At 42.2% G+C, this 26,513-nt stretch overlaps 1 protein-coding gene across 2 annotated transcripts in view; it reads right to left on the bottom strand.

The window, feature by feature from the left end:
* AMER3 (APC membrane recruitment protein 3) overlaps positions 1 to 18,584 on the bottom strand; it is a 42,947-nt gene extending 24,363 nt beyond the window's left edge. Inside the window, exons 1-3 of one of the 2 annotated variants that reach the window (XR_012651006.1) lie at positions 18,491 to 18,584; positions 8,461 to 11,511; positions 1,489 to 1,577 (exon numbers count right to left, since the gene is read on the bottom strand). Coding sequence is in view for 1 of the 2 variants with exons in the window: in XM_075031996.1 (XP_074888097.1) it covers positions 8,479 to 11,490 (3,012 nt within the window). In the remaining variant the exon portion in view is untranslated. The remainder of the gene's footprint in view (positions 1 to 1,488; positions 1,578 to 8,460; positions 11,512 to 18,490) is intronic. The other variant, XM_075031996.1, reaches the window with a different exon arrangement.
* Positions 18,585 to 26,513: the final 7,929 nt, after the last annotated feature.

The raw sequence follows: 26,513 nt of genomic DNA, 5'->3' as shown, positions 1-26,513 counted from the left end.
TCAAGGCTTAGTTCTGTGGCTGCTGTTGGAGTTAAACAGATCTTGACTGTCTTTTGCAGCCATGACACTGTAGGTGCTGTGCAAGCCTGTCTGCTGTCATAGTGTGCTGAGCACTCGATTTTCATTTTGTGCATAATTATTTACAACATGCTGCAGGTTGGGATCCTGTAGAGTCAGCACATTTCCTTTGCAGAATGAAACGGGGAGGAGGAGAGGAGCCCATGATAGCAAAGGCCCAGTGATAAATTATGGCATTGCTTCCTTTTTGAAAAATTCCTTTCCCAGCTTTCACCACTGCTTCAGACTCAGCCAGTGAGGCGAGGATGCAGGGATCTTATGAGTCTGGGGAGGAGGCTGCCTGCCTGAAGAGGGGTTTTCAGGCTCTTGAGAGTGGTCAGGATTGTCTGGGAGGGGTAAAGAGCTGCAAGGATGTGTCAGCTTGGCAGGCATGTGGGAAAGAGAAAAGGCTTTTGAAGTAGGTTTGGTCACCCAGAGGGAGCAGAAGGAATGTACAGCATGTGAGAGGAAAAAGTTGAGCCCGTTTGGGGAAAGTTAGAGGGAAAGTTGTCATGAAAGGAAAAAGAGGTAGATTTGGAAAGTATCACAGTTAGAGAGGACTAATAAAGAGGAGATGGGGCAATACAGTCTGCATTTTCCTACCTTGATCTCTGTTGTGAAATGAGAATCATTCAATCAGAAATAAAGACAAAAAGGACTTTCCAGTAATCTTCCCTGTATCTTGACCTGCGGACTGACAGTTTCCGCTTGGATGATATAATCACCTCAAAGGAGAGGATAGCTGATCGTGGGAAGAGAGAAACTTGCTGGCTGCAATATCATGGTATCATTTGTGCAGTTGTCACCACTGGGTGCCACTATCATTAAATGCCACAAGATCTTTTAAGCTTTACCTGAATAGGCCTACCACGATGCATGTAGAGAGAGGCTTAGATTTAATGCCTTACTCCACAGGAAAAGTCTAACATAGAGTATTTTTTTGCTTCTCTATCCTGAGCTGTATTGCTGTCCAAGAACTACGCATGTCTTTCTCACCTTCAAATGTAAATGAGATCCAGTCCCCATGATTTGAATGGCATAAGAAACCCACCACACCAGATGTATACAGTCTAGCCTTTCTTGAAGACCTGACAAGGAGAGTTTGCTTAAAACAGAACAGCCTTCCATAAGACCTGGTGGGAAACTGTTCATTTTGGACATTTCCTTAAAAGAGTGCAGGCTTCCTCTGCTACTGTTCATGAGTACTAGCTCATTACAACAGTGCTTCATGCCTTTCACTGTGATGGTCAAATTTTTTGCTCTTACTTTAGCAAGATTTAAAATGTTTTGGTTTGGGGTTTTGGGGTTTGTTTGTTTGTTTGTTTGGGGTTTTTTGAGAAAAATGCATAAAATCTATTGGTGCTGAGGATTTCTGTGCTTTTTATCTCCCTGGACTATTGGTCTTTGTTTACACAGAGACCCCAGACTTACATACTGAAGCGTGGCCTCTGCTGTGAATATACAATGACAACAGCGTCCATAATCTCCCAAGTGTTGCCAGGCCACAAAAGGGACAGTGCCTGTTTTGGAGACAAATAGATATCAGAAAAGGAGGAAATTCAAAAGGAGTATTTTGGAAGTTTTGCAAAGCAAAATTGATACATACAGCACAATAGACATCAGATTTTAAGAGGTGTGTAAAAGACACACCAAACAAACTAAACATTCATAACATAAATTAGAAGGCTTTGGAGTTCATATGCTTAAGTAAGTTTGGAAAAGGGAGCGCTGAACACAGACATCCAGGAGGAGCCATGGTCTAGCTCAAAGAGTGCTGGTTGCCAGAAGATAGGAGGTTGGTTATTTTGGGTTTTAAAATTCTCCATTTGCCCTGTTTCTGACACTCCTTTTCCAAGCACCTACTGCAGCCTATTGGCAGAGGTAGGATGCAGTGTTGTTTGGAGGACTCTGGTTCTGCCGCTCTCTGCATGTGCTGGTGGCAGGAACAGAACTAGAGATTTTACACTTCAGGTCGAAAAAAGCTGAGGTTACCAGGCCCTCCTCTTACTCTTTTTTATTTGCTGGCTGGTAAGTATGAATGCCATCAGATTTGTACAGCGCATTGTCGAGCTGAGCATCTGCTTTGCATTCAGTGTCTCCATGACTGTACTCCAGATAGGTCAAGATTCTCCTGTTTGAATGAAGAAGCCTGCTCTGTAACTGGACACTAGTCTCTCGCTTCCCCCTTCTTCCCACCCTTATGCCTTCCTGGCCATCACAGCAAAACAGAAGTGAAGCAGGTTTTCTTCAGAATGGTAACAACTGATTCATCCCTTCATTTAAACAAATGGGGTCATATTTGGCCCAATCCCATGCAAATAATTAAAAGGTCTTCTATAGCCAAAACCTGACTTGTATTTTTGCAGTTAAATGTCAGGCAAGACACCAAGCCTCTGAATAAGCAGATAATTTGTTTACTTTGTGCCTTGACTTCTCCCCATTTGTCATACAGAGGCATTGTGTTTGTTTCCTATGTCCTGTCCATCAGCCCATGCTGCTGTCCACAGAAACTGTTTTCCTTTTTTTTCCCACTCCATCGCCATCCCCCTGAAAATCTCAAATTCAAGGCTGAAGGAGACTGGGAGCCAAGTTCTGCTCTCAAGGTTAAATCTGGGAATCGTTCCCCTAGCTTCAAATTTATGCTGGTGCAATGAAGATGAGAATTTAGCTTTCTGTACTGTTGTCAACAGGGGAAAAATAGAGTCCCTATAAGACTGTATCCATGGAAACCATCCTACTGCAATAGCGAGTAAAGCAGCAAATCAGATTCCTCAGTTTTAAAATGAAACATATCTAACAACATTATAGTGCATCTGCAATGTAAGAGATCATCTGATAACTGATAACTGTGTTGAAAAACCCTTCTCTAGCAAATAAGCTGCAAAGAACATTTAGTAAGCATTGATGAGAAAGTCCCATGAAGACAGTACAGTGAGACAGAGCCAAGTCCAGAAGCAACAGTGTTTAATGAAGGAGAAAATTGTTTAATTTAGCATTTAGTCCAAGTATCTGGGCACACAGTGAGTAACACTCAAATGTATTCTCAGAGGCAGTGGCCTGTCACCTCTGTCTCCCTGCTCTTTGCTTCTGTGGTACCATATGTGACAAACAGTATATTTGTAATTTGTGATGCATTTGTCTGAACAGGAGCATGTGTGTATGTGCTTGTGTGTGTGTACACGTGTGGCTGGTGGACTGTCAGATGAGATTTCACTATCTGGTTGAGTGCAAGATGATCTGGGCAACTCACATTATAAAGGTGTATGTTTCAGAACCAGAGGCATTTCCACTGCATAAAATGTGCTGGCTGTCTCTGTACTTTATTGTTTTTACATTTCATCATGTGAGACTTTAGAGAGGACCTCTTTGCTATGCCAGGGAGGAAGCATGGAAATACATGGATTTCTTACCCCAGGCTTTGAATGTGTTACCATATTCTTTCCCTACTGTGTGCAGAGGGATTCTGCCTTTATTTTTTCACTTATTAAGGCATCTCTCTGGCCATTTTGAGAAATAATACCATAGTTTATCAGACAGTTGCCTATATGCAGATGAGGCTGCATTCTGCTTTTCTTTTTTTATCAAATCCAAATACTGCAGTCCGCCTTCCCTATGCCTGGCAGATAGAGAAATATCTGTCTGGGAGAAATGCAACCTTATTTAAGACAGAAGGAATAAAGTTGAACCAGGAGGGAATAAAAAGCATTACAGAAATTGCCTAGACTGCAAGTAGCCCTTCAGCTGGTGAGGATCAGATACACACTCCTCTATCACTTTGTAGTGTCTAGGCTGTATTTTATCTGCTTCTGAATCTCAGTTCCTTGATAACAGCAGTCATGTATGCCGTACTGTCTTCTTTTATCTACAGCTGCCCTATCTGTTATGGCAATCCCTCTTTGATTGACAGTTACCTATTTTTTTCTGACCTGAGGGCAAGCTTATTGCAATGCGCTCCTTTTAGTGCTATCACTGAAACACATCCAAAAGCTTCAACTGGGGCATAATGTGGTGGTTCAACATTTGAATGAAGTGAGCACATATTGTTGGGAGCACATGTGGGTTTTGTTGCTCTGCCACATCTACCAGTTAACTGAAGATGCACTTCAAACCAAGTTAAGTAGTAGAAATGGCTCAGTGGTCTGAAACACTGTTGTTTGCAGAGTGTGCTTTGTTCTGCCTGTGTCCAGTTGCTGTGACATGCAGTGTTGTCTGTCTGTTCGGTCATTTCCAGAGATTTTAAAGGTCAGGAAAAGATATCCAAATACACTGCTCTAGGACAGTGTTCCCTTGTTGAGAATGAAGAGTTTCCTGCTGGAAAACATCTGGTCAAAAAGCCCCAACTTCTGCAGTTTGGTTTCTGTGGTTCATGAATATTCAAATCTAGGAATCTCCCCATATTCAGGGATGGACTGCATACACTTCCTAAGTCCTAGCCTTTTGATAGTGAAAAATGAAAGTTATGCCTTTCACTACACTTCCTACTGGTAATTTCCACCTTCTACATGACCCTTCTATATCCCCATGTAAGGGTGCCATTTGCCACTGAGGTTCCTTTACCATCAGAGTTCAAATTCCTGGTTGTCCTGGTTTCAGTTGGGATAGAGTTAATTTTCTTTCTAGTAACTGGTATAGTGTTATGTCTTGGATTCAGTATGAGAAGAATGTTGATAACAGACTGATGTTTTCAGTTGTTGCTGAGTAGTGTTTATACTAAGTCAAGGACTTCTCAGCTTCTCATGCCCAGCCAGCAAGAAGGCTGGAGGGATGCAAGGAGTTGGGAGGGGACACAGCCAGGGCAGCTGACCCAAACTGGCTAAAGGGGTATTCAATATCATGTGATGTCATGCCCAGTATATAAACCGGGGGGGAGTTGGCCTGGGGAGATTGCTGCTTGGGAACTAACTGGGCATCGGTCAGTGAGTGGTGAGCAATTGCATTGTGCATCACTTGTTCTGTATATTCCAATCCTTTTATTATTGTTATTATTATCATTATTAGTGTCTTCCTTTCTGTTCTATTAAACTGTCCTTATCTCAACCCACAAGTTTTACCTTTTTCCTTCTGATTCTCTCCCCCATCCCACTGGGGGGGGGGGGGGGGGGCGCTGCGTGGTGCTTAGTTGCTGGCTGGGGTTAAACCACGACACTGGTGAGCACAGATATGAGGCATTTGCAAATTTCTCTCTAAAAAGCCAGGGAAGGGAGAAACAGAGAAGGAGCTGGAACTGACACTTCTTGTACTATTCTTCATCACAGTTATGTGTCTGTGTTCAGCAGGGTAGAGAAGCCCTGGAGACCAGGCATGGCTCAGGGGAACCCTGCACACTAGTTGGAGCAGAAAGGATGAGCTCATTTGTTACTGTGGATACTAGGACATGTGGAGATGGGGTGACAAAACCTGGAGATTTTAATGGCTTTTGATATCGGCTTTTCCTCTGCCTTGTGCTAAATAGCAAGAAAGTTGGCCTTCTCCTTTCCAGCTCCTCCAGCTCAGGCCTGGGAGTCCATGGGAGGAGCAGGGGCTCCACTGGAGCTGCTTATGAAGCATTTGTTCTGAGGGACAAAGCAGGAGCTGCTTCTGATCTGCCACTTCTCTCACAGCTCCCAAGTGTGGCATTTTAAAACAGTGAACCTTGGAGCATTCTTCAGGTATAAGCTCTTGGGGTTTGCACAGTCACATCCAGCATAGGAGTGTTTCTTGATGATGTCTGTCTCCCTGGATTCAGAGGTGAAACCATGTTTGTGTGTTGCCTTTCTTACACTACCAGCCCCGTGATTAGGCAAAGATCCTGAGTCACCTTCAAAAAAAATTAAAATTTCCAGCAAACCTGTAGGCCATCTGTTAATGTGGGCAAGCAAGAAGATACTGGGTAGGAAAACTCAGTCACATGGCAGTCTATATCGGTCATGACAGCCATTTCTTTTAACAATGTTAAATGCCATTTAATTATTGTCTAAATTCCTTTTCTGTAAGAAATTGTAACAAACAGCAAGCCTGTAGTGAAATGATTCCTTGAAATGAGACCATTCCTCAAAGTCACTTTATGAATATGAAAATCCCATCTATATTTTAAAATGTCATTCATTTTACTGTTAGAGAAACCTCTATCAAAAATCAGCAGATCCCTTCTGGAAAAAAATTGAATTTTCTTCTCTCTGGAACTCAGGTGATAGCATGTGAACTGCGCCACATTCCTGACATTGCAGATATTATCAGTGCTGACACATGGTGGCATACAGCAGCTGCCATTTGATACAATGCAATAGAAAGTGCCCTGAGTCCAGTAATGTCTACCTGCGATATGTCTTGTACAGTATAAAGATAGTCTGTTACCATTTCTGACAGTCACGGCAGCTGTGACTCCCTTCTCTGTTTCTACCGGAAAGCGACTCCTCAATATTAGAATCCCTTTGCATTCCTAGCCTGTGAAGGCAGAGATATTCTTAGCAGTACCCTGTGGATTAATATTCACAACAAACTAAAAATACCAGGACAATGCATACATTGATCTGCTGTTCTAATCTTAAAAAGCTTTGCTTAGCACTGGTTTCTTACATACACTAGCTGTGACCACAAACCTTTCCTTGCCTGTACTGAATTTTTATTTTCAGAAATAATCTAAAAGAGGCAAGTTGTTCTAAGGACTATGGTGTATCCTCCAATAGCAAGTTCTGCCCAAAAATCTGGTGACACGAAAAGGTGGCTTGTTAATCAGCATTGTTTGCAGCATTGTTTGCAACAAAAATGGAAAAAACCCAAATCACTTCTTTCATGAGAGGAAGACCTAGTTCACCGATGAACAGGTTATAACTAAACTATCTGTTAGTAAAGCGTATTGAAAACTGACAGTCTCTGGCTCTTAACTTAATGCAGACCCATGAAAAATATCCCGCCCTGCAATGGGAGACTTGTTAGGGGGGAAGGGCACTTTCACAAAGATGTAAATAGCAAAGTGGGTGGCTGAATCTCCCAAGACTTGAAAATGTAAGGGTGATTTTGCCTCATGCAGAGAGAAACACTGTCCTTTTTAGTTTGTGCTGCTTGGTAAGCCTTTAGAGATGACCAGAAAGCAGTCACACTGCTGTGAGCAACAGGAGCCAGAAAAGTGTTGTGTTCCCTGGGTTCCTCCATTCAATAATGAGCTGTTCTTTAATTCTCTACCCTGGCCCTTGCTGCAGCCTGCTCTCCATCTTCCACCACCTCTAAAGGCTCCTTCTCAGAGTGCCAGGGCTGGGCAGAGTCCAGCCAATCTGTCAGATTTGGCAGGGCACATGATAGAGAATTCACACAAGTTTTTTACTTCTGCAACAGATTCCTCTCAGCAACTGGAGGTCAGAGGATTTCAGCTGGCATGGAGTTAGAGCAGTCTGTACAGAGAGTATCTGCTCTGGCCTAAAGCCTTGTGTAACAGGAAAATCTGAACCAGCACAATCAATGGCTGTGTACTTGATCAGCTCTTTCTGTTTTACAGCAGAGGTGTTTCTTACTCTATGTCAGAGACCAAATTCTGGATCTTCCTATACTATGTAAGTGTGGCTCAAGGATTTTCAAAAGTTCGAGGTACAACACAGACCCTATAATCCCTCTTCCCTCTACAAGGCATGTAGAGCATGCCTTGGCTTCAGCTCTTGCTCTGCCACAGCGCAGTTTGGCCAGAGACCAACTGTACCTGCTGGAGAGAGACTTCAGGCTTACAAAAAGGAAGAACATCGTTTTGGTACGCTTAGCAGCAGCAGCATAGTATTGTGGGCTTTCCCTTGCGCTTGAGGGTGCACCATATGTATGGAACCACGGGACAGGGTATGTCTGTCTGCCCTGTGACTTAACATTGCAGATCTCTGGCTTTCTCATGTGACCCCCTGCGTGGCAGCTCACCCATCAGGACTCCAGTTGAGAGCTCTGTGTAATACCCAGTTAACACTCCAGAGGGGAAGCAGGGCATAATTTTTATGTTGTCATTATGTAGCAAGAGGATTTAATGACCTGGTAGTGAGGGATCTGAGCTGAATGCTGCCAGCAGTCTGTGGCCAGGCAGCCATATCCATTCTGCTATTCCAAATGTGGCAGATCATGGAGTGGAAGAAGAAAAAATTTTCCCTGCTTCCGCTGGTGTGAAAACTGCTGCACCTGGGTGGAAGATGGGGCTTCGACCTTTGCATGGGACTTGTAAGACTCAGTGAATGTGATACCTCCTATATATGGCCCCTGGTCTGGGCAATTGTGTAATTTAAATTCTGATTACTCTTAACTACGACACTCAAGTGTAGGTTAAGAACAATAAAACTGGAAAACTGAGGAATTCTGAGTATATATCAGACTCCACTGCCATAAGTGTCCCTTTGTGAAAAGGGGACAGAAGTTATTGATTTCACATTTAATTTCAGACTTCCCATAAGCACTGACCTTCTCAATGCAGGTGTGTTACTGGTGGCTCCTCCCTGTCACTGCTGTGTCCAGGGTCACTGCCTCTGGATGAGGGGACAGAGCGGTCCCTCCAGCCAGGCCCTTGCAGGGGGTCTCTGCATAACTCCACCGCCCTGGGCTGCACTGCTTGACTTCCTTAGGCTGCAGCGAGTCAGCCAGAGAGACGGTGCTGTATGAAGCTTGTGAAAACGTAGCAGGTATGTCTGAGCAGGCAGAGTTAAAGAGAGGTAAAAATGTTGGTCTACTAAGAGTTGTAGCAGGGGCAGAGCCACTTGGACTGAGATCAAATGTAAAGTCTTTTAAATAGGAGAGCGCTTGATTATTTAGCTGGGCATATTCAAAATTTATCTTGCTTCTAGTGACCTCATCTAGGATTTTTGCTGTACATTTCTGATCTTCAAAGCAAATTTGCTCTCCATTTTTCTTCAAATGATAAAGACTGCTGGATTGGAAGCTTGTCTCATAGTTGTATTGGTTTGTGCTAGGAATACTGGAGTATTCTGGATTTTGGGCAATGCAGTTGCATTCATTTTGCAACAATAACTTCGTTTTGCACTGAGACATCTTACAAATGATATTGTTCATTTCATTCCCAATGCATTTGTCTTCCAGGTGCTTGTTTTCGTAGCTGATTTTTAATGATGCCACTTGTGTTACACAGTGCTCTAAGAGCTGCGCTATGTTAGTGCTGCTGTCCGTTGGTGTGGGGCTAACGTAGCTCTGTAAGCGTCTAAGAGTAAGAGGCTGTAGCGGTTTGTCACAGGAAATAGAGAGAGAGTGATACATTGGTTTATTTCTGTCCTCCCTCTCAAGGGGATCCAAGAGTGAGGTTGCAGCAGTCTTGTAGGAGTAACATGATTCTACTTCATGATTATCATCTAACGAAAGGTTTTCGGAGCTCTGGGAGCCACTCTGTCTGTTCAGCTTTTCTGGCAGTGGGTTTTTATCTCCAGATGTCTCACACCCTTCTGAAATTGTCACCTTCTCATTCTCAGTTGAAGATGTCTGCAGATTGCTTCTGTTAGCCTGTGATTGTGGTGCATAACTTGATGCTCTGGTTGTTTCTACAGTCCCAGGCACTGTAGATGAATCCTTGTGATGACTCTCTTCCCTTCCTTGGAAATCCAAATTAGATGTGTTAGGGCAAGAGTCCAGGCTGTGGTCTCTTTCAGCAATGTTTACTGAAGAGGCCTGGGTTGCATGTTTGGTTTCATCCAAAGACACAAGTAGGTTAAATATATTAGATTCTTCCTTGCTTGGTTTTTCCTGCTGAGCTTCTGCACTTACTTTCTGCTCTGGACTGGGGTTTGGCAGGATTAAAGAATCATTAGACTTTTCTGGCTGTGATTGAGGACTCTGAAGAGAGTCAGGGGAGGAAACAAGTCCCGAGTGTTTTCGCAGCCAGTTTATTATCCCCATGGTCAGTGAAAGCTCAGTATCGCAGAGCTTTAGCAAACATTCTTTGCCTTTCCATGTGCTGTGGAAAAAACCCTGGCTGATAATGTCTAGAGCTGGTTGGGAAGCCATGTTCTCCTCAGCTCCAACATGAAAGCTGTAAATGGACAAAGGGATTTCAATGGCTTGTTCTGAAATGCTTTCAGATGTGCACAAGTCATCGTCTAGGACTGGGTTTATTTTGACTTCATTTGGGTCATAGAAGAGCTCATAAAGAGCATCTCCACTGTAGCTGTCTCTTGGGAATCTACCTGGGACCCCAGGGGTCTGAGCTTCCTTCATTTCATCATCTTGTCCAGGAGAGAATGAATCATAGTAGCCTTCATCACTTGTGGATGTGGATTCCTGGTTGTCACTTTTTGGAGTTCCTGTTTCTGTGGAGCTTTCTTTGGAATTGTCACCGTGTTTATCAGGTGAGACTTGGGGGTCTGTCACAGATGCAGCAGCCTGGCTTCTAGCCTTTTCCATGTCAGGACCAGGTATCTTCACTAACTTCTTATCAAACAGAGCACTCTGGTGTAGCCTCACCGATTTGTTGATGTTGTCCCAAAACTTTGCAAATTCGACAGTCTCATTCTGGCCAGGAGAGGCCAGCTGCTCCACACCCCCTTGGAAAGAGCCCATGACAGGGCTGTCTTTGTGCTTGCTTCGTTTCAGCAGAACTTCTTTGCTGTTCTCCAACTCCAGGTGAGCAGAGGTCTCATCAGCAAAGATTTCCCCACAGCCAGTGAGGGAGTCAAAGCTTTTCAGCGAGGCGACATCTTCACACAGGGTGTTGCAGCAGTCATAGGAAGAGTCAGACTGCAGTTCACTGTCTGAGCAGTCTTGTGACAAGCAATCAGCTGCAAATGTTTCTCCTGTTTTAAAAAGAGACTTTGCAAGATACCGAGATGACTCAGTCTTGCAGCCTGGAGAGGACAAATTCTTGTCCTTCTCAACCAGGAACGTGAGGTTGTCTGGTTTATTTTTTTTTATATGAAATATATCTCTGAGCCCTTTCTTAGATCTCTTGAGGGAAATCCTCTTCCTAGGAATGGTTTTTGCAACAGCTGGTACAAAAGGCATCTGTGGCACAAAGTTCCTGTAATCAATCATCTGACTGCTGCATGCAGACTGGCTGGGGCTGACCACACACTCTTTCTTACTGCTGGAGCTGGACATCCCCGAAAAGCTGATGCTATTGACAAGGCGCCCCTTACCCTTTCCAGAAAAACCTTCCTCACAAGCCCTGCTGCTGGGGCTGCACTGCTCTGTTTTGTCTGCCTCAGTAACGCAGTCATGGGTTTTACTCTTCCTTACAAGTTTGTAGGACCCAGATGATTTTTCCAGGCTGTTGTCACCAGCTCCATTCCTTGCTGTTCTGGTAGAAAACCTGTAGTTCTTGTGCGTGGCCAAACATGCCAGCTGGACTTCAGCTACGCTTTGGTTTCCCTCCAGAGCTGCCTTTTTATCTTTCCCTGTGTCGTCTTTGTTAATAGGAACTGTGTGCACTGGTGGCACTTTCTCATGTTGCACACTGGATTTTATGAAAGTCTTTCCTCTCTTGAGCTCCATACCGCTTCCTCACATCTGTTTCTGTAAAGAAAACAGCAGAATAAAGATATTGTGAGTTTGGTGGCTAGCACTTGTAAACTTTGCAAACAACTGGAGAACAAAGGGATGGATATTAAGTGTTATACAATTGGTTTTGTTTGTCACCAGAAATTTCCGTCACTGAGTCATGGTATTGCATAAGAAACAGATCAAGTGAACCTGAAGGTATGTTGGCAATGTCTGGAAGATCTAGCAAGGAGAAGACAGTACACATTATGGGTTGGTAGCTGAGGCTCAGAGAACATTTTGTCTGTTAGAAATGAGGGGGTTTGGATTTAGGATTATGACTGCAGGATGGCTTTTAACAAGATAGAGGTCCTATTCTGAAAGTAGAAGAGGCATCAATGAAAAGCAATGCCTGAGGAACTTTTAACATGCAAGTGTGTGCATCAGGGGAGGCAGAAGTTCATAAATCTGTACCTTTGAGGAGGACAAAGAGCTTAAGGTGGGAAATCTCCTGAGAAAATGGATCAAACGTTTGACACGTGATGCTCGCTTTATAATAAAATAAACCTTACCTGTGAATAGAAAATCCATAAACCTTGGTACTATCCTGGGAAGCATGCTGAAACTGAATTACTGTTTTTGCTTCCTCCTGACCATAATGTATAATTTTCTGCACTACTATTTTTATTGTAAAAAGTAAAAAGTGCCACTTTGAAAATCACTGTTAATTATGACAGAAGTGTCATTGCCGATTTACAAACACTGGTGTAGTACACTGAGCCATTGACACATTGAATCTCCATTGTGCATTCATTAGTTATTTCTAAAAATACTCTATTACCTGTATCAATGCCAATTTTGGTCTCTGCCTATATGGTTTAGTATTGAATCTGTTTTATGTTTTCATATATCTCATTAGTCATTAATTATTTTAGCCATGACACTTTCGGTTTTCCAGCAGTTATTTCATGGACACATCTGATCCTTTCCCACCTTATCTCAACTTGAATATTGAGTAAGTCAATGGGCTTTACATAAAGGTAGATCAGGGAAGAAGCAAGCACTTCCCAGAAGCTGTTAGAGAAACCAGATTTTTACTGGATGGGGAGCAGGACAAAACCTCCAAGTCCTATTCTTGAAAGAATGTGCTTGGATTCTTTCCTTAATGAGACCTCAGTTAATGATTTCTCTTGTTTTGAATTATTTAGACGTACCTAAAACCCCTTGGAGCCATTGAACTCTGCAACACACACAAACAACACAGTGCTATCTCTAGCACTCCTTGACAAACCATATGTAACAGCTCTGATGAAATGAATAATTACCAATACTCCCTTGAGAACAATCTCAGATCAGATCCATGGATCCAGACCTACACTCAGTACAAAAACAGCCTCGGAGATTTTAAATTCAGTACCAAGCCTAGCCTTTGTACACTCTTAAAGTACAACATAAAGCAGTCTTTAGTCTACCTTGCACTATAAGCGCTGTACATAGCCTCCAGTGGCTTTCCAGTTGCCAGGGCTTGCTGGGAACTGCAACTCTCTGACCAACACCTCACAAGATATGGGTCTGTGTACCTGGGAGTTGTCTCACCTGCAGTACTTCTCCAGCACATGGATCAGTGATGACAGCCTGTTTCTCATGCAAGCTGAAACTAGCAGGTGATTAACGATATTTAGAACTAAATGTAGGCCAGTGACAAAAGGTAGAAAACATAAGGGTAAAGTGGGGATATTCAACATCAGGAGTATGGATGCTATGGAAAACATGGTGGGTGGTGATAGATGGGCATCTATCAGTATGTTTGAGATGTTGGCACATTTATATGCATTTGGGGCTGCATGTGAGTATTGCAGAGCATTCTTAATGAAAAGCAGTAAACATTTTACTATACTGTCAGGTATCTGGAGTTCACTGATGCCGCAGGAAACTTGTTTTGCATATTTAGAAATAGGTTACTGGGACATGATTACACTCCTTTTCTGAAAAGCAAGGTGTGATTGAGAAGAAATGCAGTGCACGGAACTCCAGCAGAGTTGTGAAAAGAGTCAGGAACAGCTGATGCAAGACCAATGATTAATATCCCAAAAATAAAGTGTCTGATATCTCAGTCCTTAGCAATTGTAGAAGTAGGTACTTTGTCCCTGTGGCTGCTGAGGAGTTCCTTAGAGGTGTGTGGCATCACAAATGCTAGTGTTATAACAATGTTATGTAGGACTCTTTGAAGTCCTACAGCTGTTTCTGCCCATTCTGAGTATTAAGCAAGGGTCATTTTTGTAGGAAATTGCATACTTAGGAAGTTTTTCTGTAGATGCATTAAAAAGGCTTTAGTGGTGGATTTGTTTTACTGTCAAGTATGAAACTTATTAAAGCTTAGAATTCAGGATGTCATTAGATAATCTTCTGAATAAAGAAATCTTTGATCTGAATTGTATCTCCTTGATAAGAAACACAGTGGACTACCAGTTTGATAACTGGGTCTAGAAACTTCAAGGCTTGTTCTTTTTTTTATACATTAGATGAACAGTTTTAACATGAAAGCCCAAATGTCCTGAATAATATCTGTACTGAGAATATATGTAGTATAATAATGTAAGATACACTGATGGTAGCCCATGCTACCTTTCCTGTTTCCTCTGATGAGGAAAAACGTAAGTTAGGTGTTGTTTTCTTGGGGGTTTTTTAGATCTACTATACATATAATCACTAACTTTGTATTCTAATTGTTTAGTGCCTCTATTTAATCCCATATATTATTTTTTTCATTTTCCCCCAGGATTCATGCCAGACTACTTAGTATCTAGTTCGTTATGTCATCCTGCTTATTCTGTTTTAACACTGGCACAGCTTCAGGAATCTTCCCCATTAAAAATGTTATTAAAAATGAACACCAAGAAAGGGAAGATGTCCTCAGTCAACTCTTTGAGGGCTCTTAAGGGCAGACTACTAGAGCCTGCAGGTTTTTTTAAATATTTGTCTCAGATGCTGTTTTGTAACTTCCCATACTATGAGTTCCTTTTCATCCTCATATGATATAAATTATCAATGAGCTTCTTTCCAAATATAGAACAGAAATATTTATGGGATGCCACTCTCTTTCTGTATCTATTAATATTTTTAGCACTTTTGGTTGTAATGTTCTATACCACGATACCTTTTTTTTCTTTCTGCAGGGACACAAGTTATATTTCTAACCCCAGAAGCTGTACCAGTGAAGTTAGAAACAGATTAAAGTGCTGTAAGGGAAAGTTACTCTCCAGTGGTTATGTAAAGCTAATCAAAATTCTGTGAAAAATTATTCTAGGCATTTAAAAAATGGTACATCTTCTCTGGGATTTCTCGACCCGTGCACTCAGCTACACTATTGCCTGTCTCTGCTCCTTTTTAATTATTATCTTGGACTTGCAGTGTATCTCTTCTTCCACAGGAATAAAGGGTATATGAGGGACTGATTTTGACCTTTGCAAAGGAAATATATTTTGCAATTAAAAATCACTGTAAAGAACAGAAACTTGTGGAAACTAGCAGTCAGTCTACCAAGGCTGGGTTGTTCTGTTTTCAACAAGCTCTGGATGTTTTCTTCGTTAATGTTACTTGATGTCTTTTTTTAATATCTGAGAAATTATTTATGGAACACACATTTAAATGGAGGACATCCTTGAATCTTATACTGCCATTTACAATGATCTTAGGTGCACCAGTGTTGAGACTTCCCATCTACAGTAAACAGTACTTTTCTGTTTTGATCATACCAGCTGCTCACTTTTAGGATTTCACAAGTGTCTAAGCAGGCAATGAGATCCAGATTTGGGGCTTATAGTATAATGGAAATAAGGTTTTGGGTTAAATTTGGATAATATTGCTCATAAAGTACAGGGATACTTCATGCTCAAACATATACCATCTGTGCAGGGTGTCTGACAGCCTTTTCATAAAAACAGAAGGTTTTACTGTGTCTGTAATTCATATAAAAGTAAATAAAAGTTTTAGAATGGGAAGGTGAACACATTTCTGTGGACTGAGGAGACTTGGTTTTAGGACAGTCAGAGAAATTGCTTATAGTTTTGGGTTATGAGGACCTCAACAAGACTGAGTTAGGTAACTCTTCTGGTTAATAAGAGCCATATTCAGATGGCCTAAATTTTACCTAAGTCCAGGTCAACAGACAAGGAGGCCAAAGAGGGGTGCAGTGGAGCTGGACTGGATATTCATTAGGAAGCAGGAGGAAAACAGGTGTAGGCAGGATTCAAACAGTCCAAATATTGCCTTTGTCATGTGGGTCAGAGAAGAGAGGGGTCACACTTGCTTCTGCCCATGGCCCCCAAAGCTTTCTGCCAGGCTGAGCTGTCTACAATTTTCCCTCTCTGGAGGAATGGGGGAAGACTTGCTTTGGGTTTGGGGCTGGTATCAAAGTTATTAGCTTATATCTTACTAGCTTCTCTCACAGTTGAAAGATTTGTTTAGGTTATCTTCAAAGAAAAGGTAAAAAAGGTTGTGCTTTAATGTGTCAGTAGCTAAAATAGCAGTCCTCTTGGATGTAACTCTAGGAAGATCATCCTACTGGGAAAGTAGAAGTATCTGCTTCAGTGAGGTTGCATGGTTAGAAATAATACTATTATGAAGAGGGAATTTAGATGAACTCTCTGGCTTCAGCAAGTTTGGCTCAAAATTACTTTTGCTTAAGTACAAAAAAATATAATTAAGATTCATTTATTCCAAAATCTTATCAGCTGTCTGGCTTGGACACTCTTACTTGCTTGTTTGCTGTGTAATTTATCTGTAATTGTCTCTCTTGGAGATAGAAATAAGCGAAATCCAAAATACAGTTGTTTTGCAGGGGAGATAGGAGCGCTCTTTCTGCTTGTTTACATTTAGATCATTCTTAAAATTGGCAGGTTGTGGAGAAGGTACCTTGCTGTCTCTTGCTAAGCAGAATTCTACGTGCCACTTGGAGTCTTAATTTCACCTTCTTGCAAGCATTTTCCTTTTATTAAATTAAAGAGTTGATAAACATTGCATACTCTTTGAGGTTTTTTAATTTAAAAAAAGAAGGGAAAAGCTCTATTTGGACTGCTTTTATGTTTTAGGGTATAAGTTTGGAGTGAGTCCAAAATCCCTTTTCCACAAGTGGCTTCATATCAACCAGACTTAAGATCCTGAGTATTAGAGCTACCTTTGAAAATGTTACCCCTGCTTTCCAAACAAAAATGGTAGCATAATTAAATTTCCTGAAAATATATATCTAGTTTGGGTATTTGAACATGCATTATGCTTAAAATGGATGTACTTTAAGATAACATGTTTTTTAAAATATTTCTTGAGAAATTGTGTAATAGGAAAGGGAAAAAGAACGGAGCACTTCGGCAGGCTCTCCCTTCCTATGCCTAGTTAACCTCAGGAGGATTTTTCTGGGTACCAGTTGGAAGTCCTAAAATGCAAAAACAAGCAAGCATGAGTTGGTGAGAGCCACAGCTACTTTTAAAGGCAGTGGACAATACTAATTTTTAATGCTTAGGATCTAATCAATTAGCAATGCATAAAGAACAGCTGGTGCTCCCAGTAAAGGGGGTGTGTGTGTATTTTTGGAATAAGACTGTTTGTTTACAGTCAAAAACCTTAACTCTCTATCTCAGAAGATAAAAGTTAATAAAGGAAATACTTACTAATAATCATGAGCATATATTCTATTCTGTTAATTTGATTTTTCATTACAAAGCAATAAAATGCTTCCTTGTTAGAGGGTAGGAATATCCTGTCTGCAGTTATTGTAACACTGTTTCTAGTAAGCAAATAAACATAACATTTCTTAGGGTGGAAACCAAAGAGGGTTTTAAAGCAAGGCTCATCTTTTTACTTAATCTGATTACCCTGCTAGTATCTCATCTCCATTAGAAAACAGAAAAGAACAGGGTGGAAAGGATGGAGGATGTAATCAGGGACAGTCATGATTCAGGAAACAGATTAATGTTTATTTTTAAAGATGCCTGTGTGACACACAAACCTGCACTGAGATCGTGCCTCTTTTTAGGAGTACTCCTCTCATCATCATTAGTGGCTGTATCTTATCATTCCCCTTAATCATTTGTCTCTCTCGGGTAACCGAGGATGCCTAATTATTTGCATATACATTTAGGTCAGGCAATGGCTTTCTCACGAAGAACCAGCAAAAAGGACATTGGTGTGTTTTTCTTCAACCTTAATTCCTCTGAGCACACAAAGTAGGATCTTACACTCCCCAGCAGAATACTAGAAGGATGTGTAGTTAAATGCTTAATCTTATTAGCAATGTGCTATAGAGAAGCCTGAACCTTCGTTTAAGCCCTGCCAACTGTTCCCTGGAGCTCAGGATTTTTCATAGTAAAATTAACCACTTTTCTACTCCCAGCATACTGTCCTGCTGTGTGCGACAGGAGGGATCCCTGGGGGAACAGCAGCACCCACTGCTTCCCCCAGCCCTGCATGGGGTGTGCAGCAGGGCGGAAGGAGGCTGAGACCATGACAATAGGAGGTTCCTTCTCTGACAAAAACCTCTGCACCACTCACTCAGTTTTCTTCTATGCCTGAAGCTGAAATAAATGTAACTGCTTGAAATGTTCCAATTACACCGTGTAAGAGGGCAGGATAAACTCCTGCACAGGGAGCTATCAAATCATAACTCTATTGCTAGGAGAAGGCAGCTGAGCAGAGATTTCTGCTGTGTACCTGAGAAGGAACAGGGCATTTTTTACTTACCCTGACCAGCAGCCTGTTGGTACCAGACAGCAAACTGTTAATGCTGTCAGCTTTGGCTGTTTTCAGTAATGTATTGCTTTAAAAGGAGACAGGATATGCATTTATATAAATACAGGCACACACTTGTCAGATGTATGGAAAAATAAGTAAAAAACAATGCTTCAAAAATGAGCAGTCATCCCAAAATAATAGTCCCTCGGAGTTGCTCTGAGTGTCAGAGCAAAGGAAATGCCATTGCATCAGACCAAACAAGAAGGCAGATCACAAAAATTCTACTCACCATGTTTTATCACTGAGCAGAAATCCTCTGTCTCCTAGCCTTGCTACTGAGGCTGGTCTTTATCCAGAGGCTCCTGTGATGCTTTTCAGATTCTGAGGGGCTGGACCACTGCTGCTCTCCAGTGTTACTCTCCACCCCCTGTCTTTTCCTCCTCCTTCTTCCTTCATCCCCACCCCCTCATTCCTCCTGCTTGTAGCTTTTTCATACCTTACGTAGATTCTAGGCTTCAAAATGTAGCTTGATTTAGGAAACATGCTTATTTCAGCCATCTGCATGATACCATGGAAATGCCTCCATTGCTAAGGAATAAAAGCTCAGAAGGTAAGCTCAGGAGTCCTGAGCCAACATTTTGGTTCCTCTCTATATGACTGCTTATTAAACAGGGAGGAATACATCCAAATTAATTTCATTTCTCACGTGTTTTTTTATTTCTGACTAGGATTCAAGAAAAGCGGTCTTAACATGTTTGTAGGTTAGTGAGATGCTTCACTGTGCAATGTATGCAGATTATTGGACTGTGGCACCCTTTGCAGAGCTTTTGTTAATGTTGAAGTGAGAGAAGATTTCGTGTGGGAGCAAAGTGGCATAAGGGGAAAGAGTGAATATTTCTGCTGCCCAAAGCTAGAGTGCCAGGTGTTAGCCTCATATTGCCTTCAACAAACATGATCTGTCAAATTCTCCTTACAGTAAAGTCTAACTTCTGCTTCATGTGTAGTGAAGTCAACATCTGATGTTACAGTATCATTCTTTGTTGTATAGATGAGTTTATTACCATCACAAACACTAGAGCTTTGATTTCACAAAAGCATAAAGCTGGCATCCTTGCCCGAGCCCTCTCCCCATGAAGGGCTCCCAACCTGATCATAACTTGATTGTCCCTCCCCATTAACTCTCCTCTGAGTCCTTTACATCAGTCTCTCAAATCCCCTGCTTTCTCCTTCTTGCTTGTTAAAAGACCTCTGTTGGGGGTGTGATAGGAGCCTCTTAAAAGCAAAAGTGTATGCCATGAAGCAGTGGCTTAATCCACTACAGTAGCTCTCCTGTGAGCTGCAGTTTAGAGCTGTACTCTAGGATAATGCAGTAGTTTGTACAGACTGGCATTATCTGCGGGTGGTTTACCCTTCTGATGTAGGGGCTAACATCACGGTTGCTCTAACGTAGTGAACAGGCAGCTCTCAGATGACTGAGACAGAGTAAGTTCAGGCAGGTCCAATCTGTGCAGCTATTTAGAAAATTCTCCAGCTCTGTATGAACTGAAGATGAGTGTTCCCTCACAACTGGAGCAGGTTCATCAGTCAGAGAGCTGATCTCTTCTGTCCCCACATGACAGCAGAAAGGGAACAAAAGCCTTAACCTGCTACCTATTCTCATCTGCCTTTTCACAGTGTTCTTTAGCTGAACCCTGGAGATGGGGGAGGGAAAGAGCTTAAACTTTTATGCTGTCTAAGCTTCTAAAGCTGAAAAATCAGCCAGTTAACCTTAAAGGATGCAGAACAGGGTGCTCCTGCTCTAAGTGCCAACCAGTAAGCCACTCAGGTGTCCCCAATGGTAGAGAGTGGAAAGTTACATCTTGGAAAACACCCGGGGTTCAGTCCACCTGCAACAAGTAGAAAGCCCTTGTATGACTTCACCAAAAGACTGGTGGGAGGAAAGAACAAGCTGTGGGTGAATCCTAGTAGCTCTGACAAGTAGATTAAGACCAATCATGACAGAAAATACATTCATTAGAAATAAGATTTGATGGTTTTTATTCTACATGAAATATTGTATTAATACAGGAGAAAGCCTTTTTCATGATGGATATATGAAGCCACCAAGTTTTCAGGTAGTACATCCTTGCTCTGCAATGATGTCACTTTTGAGAGCCTCCACTTCGTGTTTTGGAAAGAGGGAGCCTTTAAAACTTTGAAGTCCTTTGTTCAAAGTAATACCAAGGCTTGTTAGAAATGCTGATAGACATGAGAGTCAATCAGAGGTCACCTCTGGTGCTGATTCAAGGCTGATGGCTGGTATTGGTATTGTCTGAGCAAATCTAGCAAAACCAGGGGGTTAGAGTTTTTATTTGAAAATTACTCACGCACTCAATTTCTGAGCTGAGTTTCTGAACTCTGGAGTGTAGGCATTAAAGGTAAAGGTACATCAGAAAAGATGTACCCAAATATACCATGTAGAGAAGGAAATAAACAACAGAGAGCACTTAAAATTGCATTTGAAACCTACTTCATGTTCAACTCAAACTCAATAAGACAAGCCATCCTCAAAGATTTAGAGAAGAGAATCTGGCCAGGGAGGGACTCTTACCTCTGGTAGTGTTTCAGGTAGTTCCTATACCTGCTGTCTCTAGGACAATGTATTGCTGCTCCTCAGGAATTGGGAAAGCTCTCGTATAGATGTCCCTGTTTCTAACAAATGGCACCTGTTGTCCCTTTGCTGGAGGAGTTAGAGAAGATCACTCTAACCTGGATGAGATACCCAAATCTGTTCGTGGTGACTCAGGTAAAGCAGCTCCTGTGATGAGACAACTCCAGTTTTTAGGATGTCCGTATGGACAAACGTTTCCATCTTTAGAGCCTTTTATTTCCCTTCATCAAGGGAAGTGGCCAAATCCATTGGCCATCCATAGCCATAGCTATCTGTAGCTATCCATGGCCATAGCCATCCATAGCCATAGACTGCATTGGCCTAAATCACAATCTTATTGCATGCACTGTTAAATGCACAGTATGTTGAATAGCAGCTGAACCATGGTAGCCTTTATGCATTGCAATAGAGCTTTTTTTCCTTCCTAAATAGTTCTCAACTTGCAGTTCCCTGAACTATCCTTTTCTGCTATCATTTCATTTCAGGCTATTTCACTGTGGCTGTTGATCAGCTTGGTTCAAAAGGTTGGTTCTTGGAGAATCTAATCACCCTCTCTGATTAATTCTGATTAATTCAGTCTGTCCAGAATTGTTTTGGGCATCAGTGGGCATAAAAGGGAATGGAAATCAGAAAACTGTAAATGAGGGGCACATGGAACAGCTGCCATCTGTTTCGTAGAAGCCCACAGCCTTTGGCATGGGGAGTAAGAAGAGGGTCCTTGAGAGAAGAGGGACTAGGGAATGTACAGTCCTTGGTGTGGCAAGAGTAGGGCAGCAGGGATCCTTGGTATCCAATGAGGAGGACTGGGGAAAGGAGGAGGAAAATCCACACAAGGAGGCAGTATGGAAACACAGAGAGGGAGTTTTTAGATGAAAGCAGGCCCAGCCTGGTGGAACTTGGGAGCCTGCATCTCCCCAGTGTGGGTAGCAAATGATTGCGTCAAGTGATTGAAGACAAATATTAGCATGAGCAACTCACAAAAAGCAAACTATACTATTTTTTAAGTTTCTGTCATGGAAGAAGGTAACAGATTCAGAACAAAAGCGACTCAGAACAAAACCATTTGCTGAGGTAGGTCTATTTGTTTCCAAGAAATTAGTTACAGAATTAATTTGACCCAGGCTATTTCCTGCCAGTGAACTAATGAAGAGTATAACATCCCCAATCCAGTTGAGCTTTCTGCTAACATCCGCTTAAACTTAATTATTCATGGATTCTTACCAGTATTTTTTGGTAAAATGCAAAGCATATTGTAGAGAATTGGTAATGGGATATGGAGCTTTTCCTCTCCAGACTGCTAGCAGAAGACTGCCATAGGTTGAAGGGAACAACCTTTGCTACATATCTCACTGCTTCCCAGGGCTTACATTAAGTTAATTGCTACTCTCTTCTTGGTTACTTGGTGAGCTAGTGTCTGATGCAAAATTTAAGATTGTGAATTGCTGTTAATAACATCAGTACTTAGCAAAGGAAATTGAAGGATTTTTATCCACAGATTTCTGTAAGTGTATTCCACCTCAGCATCTCCTGCCTGTCTTTGAGGCACTGTCGTTGCCCTATTTGCTGCCAAGGGGATGAGGTGGAGCAGGTAGGGTTGCAAGGGCCCCTTTCAGTACTGATATTAAAAAGCTTGGCTGCCCTGCCTGCCAGCCAGGCCTCTGAATGCCAGTAATGATGCCCTTGACGGCGGGAAGGAGTGCCGAATGCCTCCAGGATGGGACTGATCACATTCTCAGTATGGCTATTCAGGGGACTATGGATGACTCATTGTGAACTGCTTGTTGCCTCAATGAAGAATGAAAAGGGATTTTGAGAAAAAAAGAAAATGGTGAGGACATTTCTCCAGTTGTTCATGTTAGAATAGTGGCTGCCCTTAAACTTTCTGCTTTAAACAAAAAGCTCTCAGCTAAGAAATGCTTACCTTAATAAAATCAATGTGGGAAAAATGAGCTGCATTAAATGCTGCGAACAGCTACTCCAGAAGAATTGTTTCACCAAATCATTAAGAACTCCAAGGCTCTAGAGACCAGAGACAACACCTAGGAGGGACATGATACCTCAGGGACCTGACCTCAGAAATGTTTAAATACAAGGCACATTTTCAGAAGTTTTTCCATTCCAGATATGCCTCTGTGTCATAGACATCTGTCTAGATGAGGCAAGAATACCTCCAGTTTATTGAACTGCTACTGTCATTAACAGACACTCTCTGTCTCAAAGGGAAAGTAATCATTTAGCATAAAGCATGGGGGATGGCAAAATGCACTATTCCACAGACATCCCAGTGCAACCTATAAAAAAATTTTCTCAGCTTCTGCTGAGGAAGATGCTATTGTGATGACTGGAAGGAAGGTTATAGGAAATTTTTAATGACTCTTTTGTATGACTTGGTTTCCCTGTTTAATTTTATATTGCCCTGTGCCTGAATACATACAATTAAGTGCTCTGAAGGCTTTGTTAAAGGCTCAGTCAGGAAAGGAAAGAACATGTAGGTGTAAGTAGCCATAGATATACAGCTTCAAATAACAGAGACCATCATTGAGGGAGAAACTATTTCAGTGGCTCTAGTGGGATAGTCTTTCAAATGCTAAAGCTGGGATCAAAGGAGAGCTAAAACCAAAAAGGCCTAGGTAAGAAAGAAGTGAGTAATTAGATAAAGTTAGTGAGGGTGAGCGCAATAGTACAGCAGGCTCAGGTCTACATGCACAGATGGGGATGCTGAGCTGTGAGCAGGACAGGCTGCTCATCCCAATTCTGCCTTTCACCATATGCTTTTATTTTGTATCACAGTGAAAAAATAAAACCTATGTTGCACAGAGATGCTGGCTTGGTCACACTGCAGAAGATATACTTGTCACAGGATCTTGCAAAGGAGTCCTCATGGGCGATATGGGGATGTGCTGGTTTTGGTTGAGATAGAGTTAATTTTCTTCACAGTAGCTAGTGTGGGGCTATGTTTCAGATTTGTGCTGGAAACAGCGATGATAATGCCCTGAAGTTTTCCTTACTGCTGAGCAGTGCTTACACAGAGCCAAGGCCTTTTCTGCTTCTCACCCCACCTCACCAGCGAGCAGGCTGGGGGTGCACAAGCAGTTGGGAGGGGACACAGCCAGGACAGCTGACCCCAACTGACCCAAGGGATATTCCAGACCATGTGATGTCATGCTCAGTATATAAAGCTGGGGGAAGAAGAAGGAAGGGGGGGACGTTTGAAGTGATGGCATTTGTCTTCCCTAGTAACCGTTACGCATGATGGAGCCCTGCTTTCCTGAGTTGGCTGAACTTCTGCCTGCCGATGGGAAGTAGTGAACATATTCCTTGCTTTGCTTTGCTTGTGCACGTGGCTTTTGCTTTACTAAACCATCTTTACTGCAACCTATGAGTTTTCTCACTTTTACTCTTCCGATTCTCATCCCCATCCCACTGGGAGGAGTAAGGGAATGGCTGTGTGGTGCTTAGTTGCTGGCTGGGGTTAAACCACAACAGGGGGCCATGAACCAAATCACAAATCCTGTTTTGAGGGAAGAAACCCCTTGGCTGAGTGTGTAGTTGATAGGACCTTGAGGAAAAAGAGTGCTACAGTCAGTTTGCTAACTGTGACAAGTAACCCCTTGCTGTACATAAAATCTCACCTGTCCACCAGTCAGCATTTAAATACAGGCAAACAAAAGAACATTTGGAAATGGATGATAAATGAAGCCTTTGAAATCGCCAGCAGTGCAGTTGGTAACAACGTGGTTAGAAATGCTTACAGTCAATTTACTCAGTGGAACATATATTTTGGAAACAAATGTCTGTGTTGGATTTATGTTGTTAGTGGCAATGTCACGGCCAGATTTCATTTTAAAGTGGCAAGTTGTACATCTTAGAAGAGAATAAAATACACACTTTTAAATGCAGTTTGCTAGCAGACCTAGAGATAATGTTTGGCAGTGTTTGTTTCTCTTGTTCTCCTGCCTCCTGTGTGCTAGGTGGTAGTGGCTAACTCCAGAAGCTTACTGCCTGCTGCTGCCTTAACTGCTATCACAGCTGGAAGGTGAAATCTCTGACTGTGCTCCATGAAGTCATTAAATGATGTTTGTGGTAGGAGTATGGCATTACAAGCAAGGCTTTTATAGTAGTGAAATATGACCATTAATATATTCTTGCAGTTACAGTAAATAAGCAGTAAAACTGAAAGAACTCAGCTTCTGACGAAGTGCTCCATTAATGTATCATGAGTATTGACAAATCCAAGGTCGTCATTTGGTTTGTAGCTACACTAATTACCAGCAGGTTTTAAAATATGATTTTTATGGGTCTTCTAGCTGACAGGCTATTTAGAGAGGGGTGATTTGTTGAGCACTATTCTTCGGGCTTTATCCTTTCATGGCTTTGGCTGTTACCATAGCTCTGCAACAAAACAATCTCTCCCAGCTGTTTGATTTTTCACAGAGGGGTTATTAACATTTCTAAGCCAGCTGATATGCCTAGGCAGTACTCATGCATATTAAACTGTTACTTATTTCTCTCGCGAATGTGCAGTAGCCATTTCCCAACCAGTAGCCAAGTGCCAGTGCAAGCCAGGGTGGTGGGATGGCTGGGAGACAGGAATAGTGTGTTGGAGGACAGAAAGCTGGGAGCTGAGCTCAGCTGGGGCCATGTGAATGGTGCTGTGTTATGGTAGGGTGGATGCTCTGTTCTTCATTGCTGTGTGTTGAGGGGAGTGGTAAGCCTGTGAAATAGGACACCTTCATTTGGGAAAAGAGATTCAGAAATTATTCTTGAGCTTTAATACACAGATGGCACTTTCTCACCCTGCAAATGCACTACTAAAACCTGCACTTCTGAAAAGGACTAGTGTTTTTTAATACCTATGTTCCTAGGCACCTGGTTTGAAACACCTTACAGGGAGTCTAACTCCCCTTGAAAATCAGACACCTTAAGGTACTTTGAAGCCCTTTATATGTTGGAGTTTTACTGTGGGAAAAAAAAAACAAAACAGCAGGAGACTGATGAGTTCTCAGAGCTTGAGTGGAAGATGTATGAAGTAGTATGAAGTGGGGAGTGCTGATGACTGCATGGTCATAGCTATATAGGCAGTCATTTGGGGCTTGACAGTGGTTCAAAGAGCCTGGTCCATTCAGAACTAACAGAGTAGTATCCCCAGATGGACAAAAGCCAGCCACAAAATGAGTTAACTTCTTCCTCGGCTCATTAAATGATTTGCCCAGTCAAGAATGAAGTTTGGATTCACATGTAGGTACATATGTTGTCATAGAAATGGTATGAGAATGACAGAGAGATGGGGACCTTGATTTCCTCATTTGTTGCTTTAGCCTGAAGTTTTCTGTACAAGAAATGTTGCTACATCTCCTCACGCATTGTAAGGTGGGGGGTCTGTGGTGGGCAACCTATAAATCAGTCACAGGAGTGCCAGTACTGCTGGTTGGAGCTGGAGTAGGCAGATTTCTCTGCCTTTGGCTCTTTCCTGTTACAGATGTTTTCCCTAATGCCAGCATGGATCAAACCCAGGTTAGTCTGCTCCAGATTGGGAAGCATTGCCCCAGTAATTAGAAATTACCTAAAATAACAAGGTGCTGGAATACCTAGGTAGTGGAAGAGTCCAGGTAATATGCAGAGAAACATGAGTCAGGGAGGAGGCTAGCTCTTAACTGCTGTG

The sequence above is a fragment of the Buteo buteo genome, chromosome 7 (genome assembly GCF_964188355.1).
Source record: "Buteo buteo chromosome 7, bButBut1.hap1.1, whole genome shotgun sequence".
Classification (NCBI taxonomy): domain Eukaryota; kingdom Metazoa; phylum Chordata; class Aves; order Accipitriformes; family Accipitridae; genus Buteo; species Buteo buteo.
The sequence above is the reverse complement of the archived record's forward strand: the minus strand, read 5'-3'. Positions and strand labels throughout refer to the sequence as shown.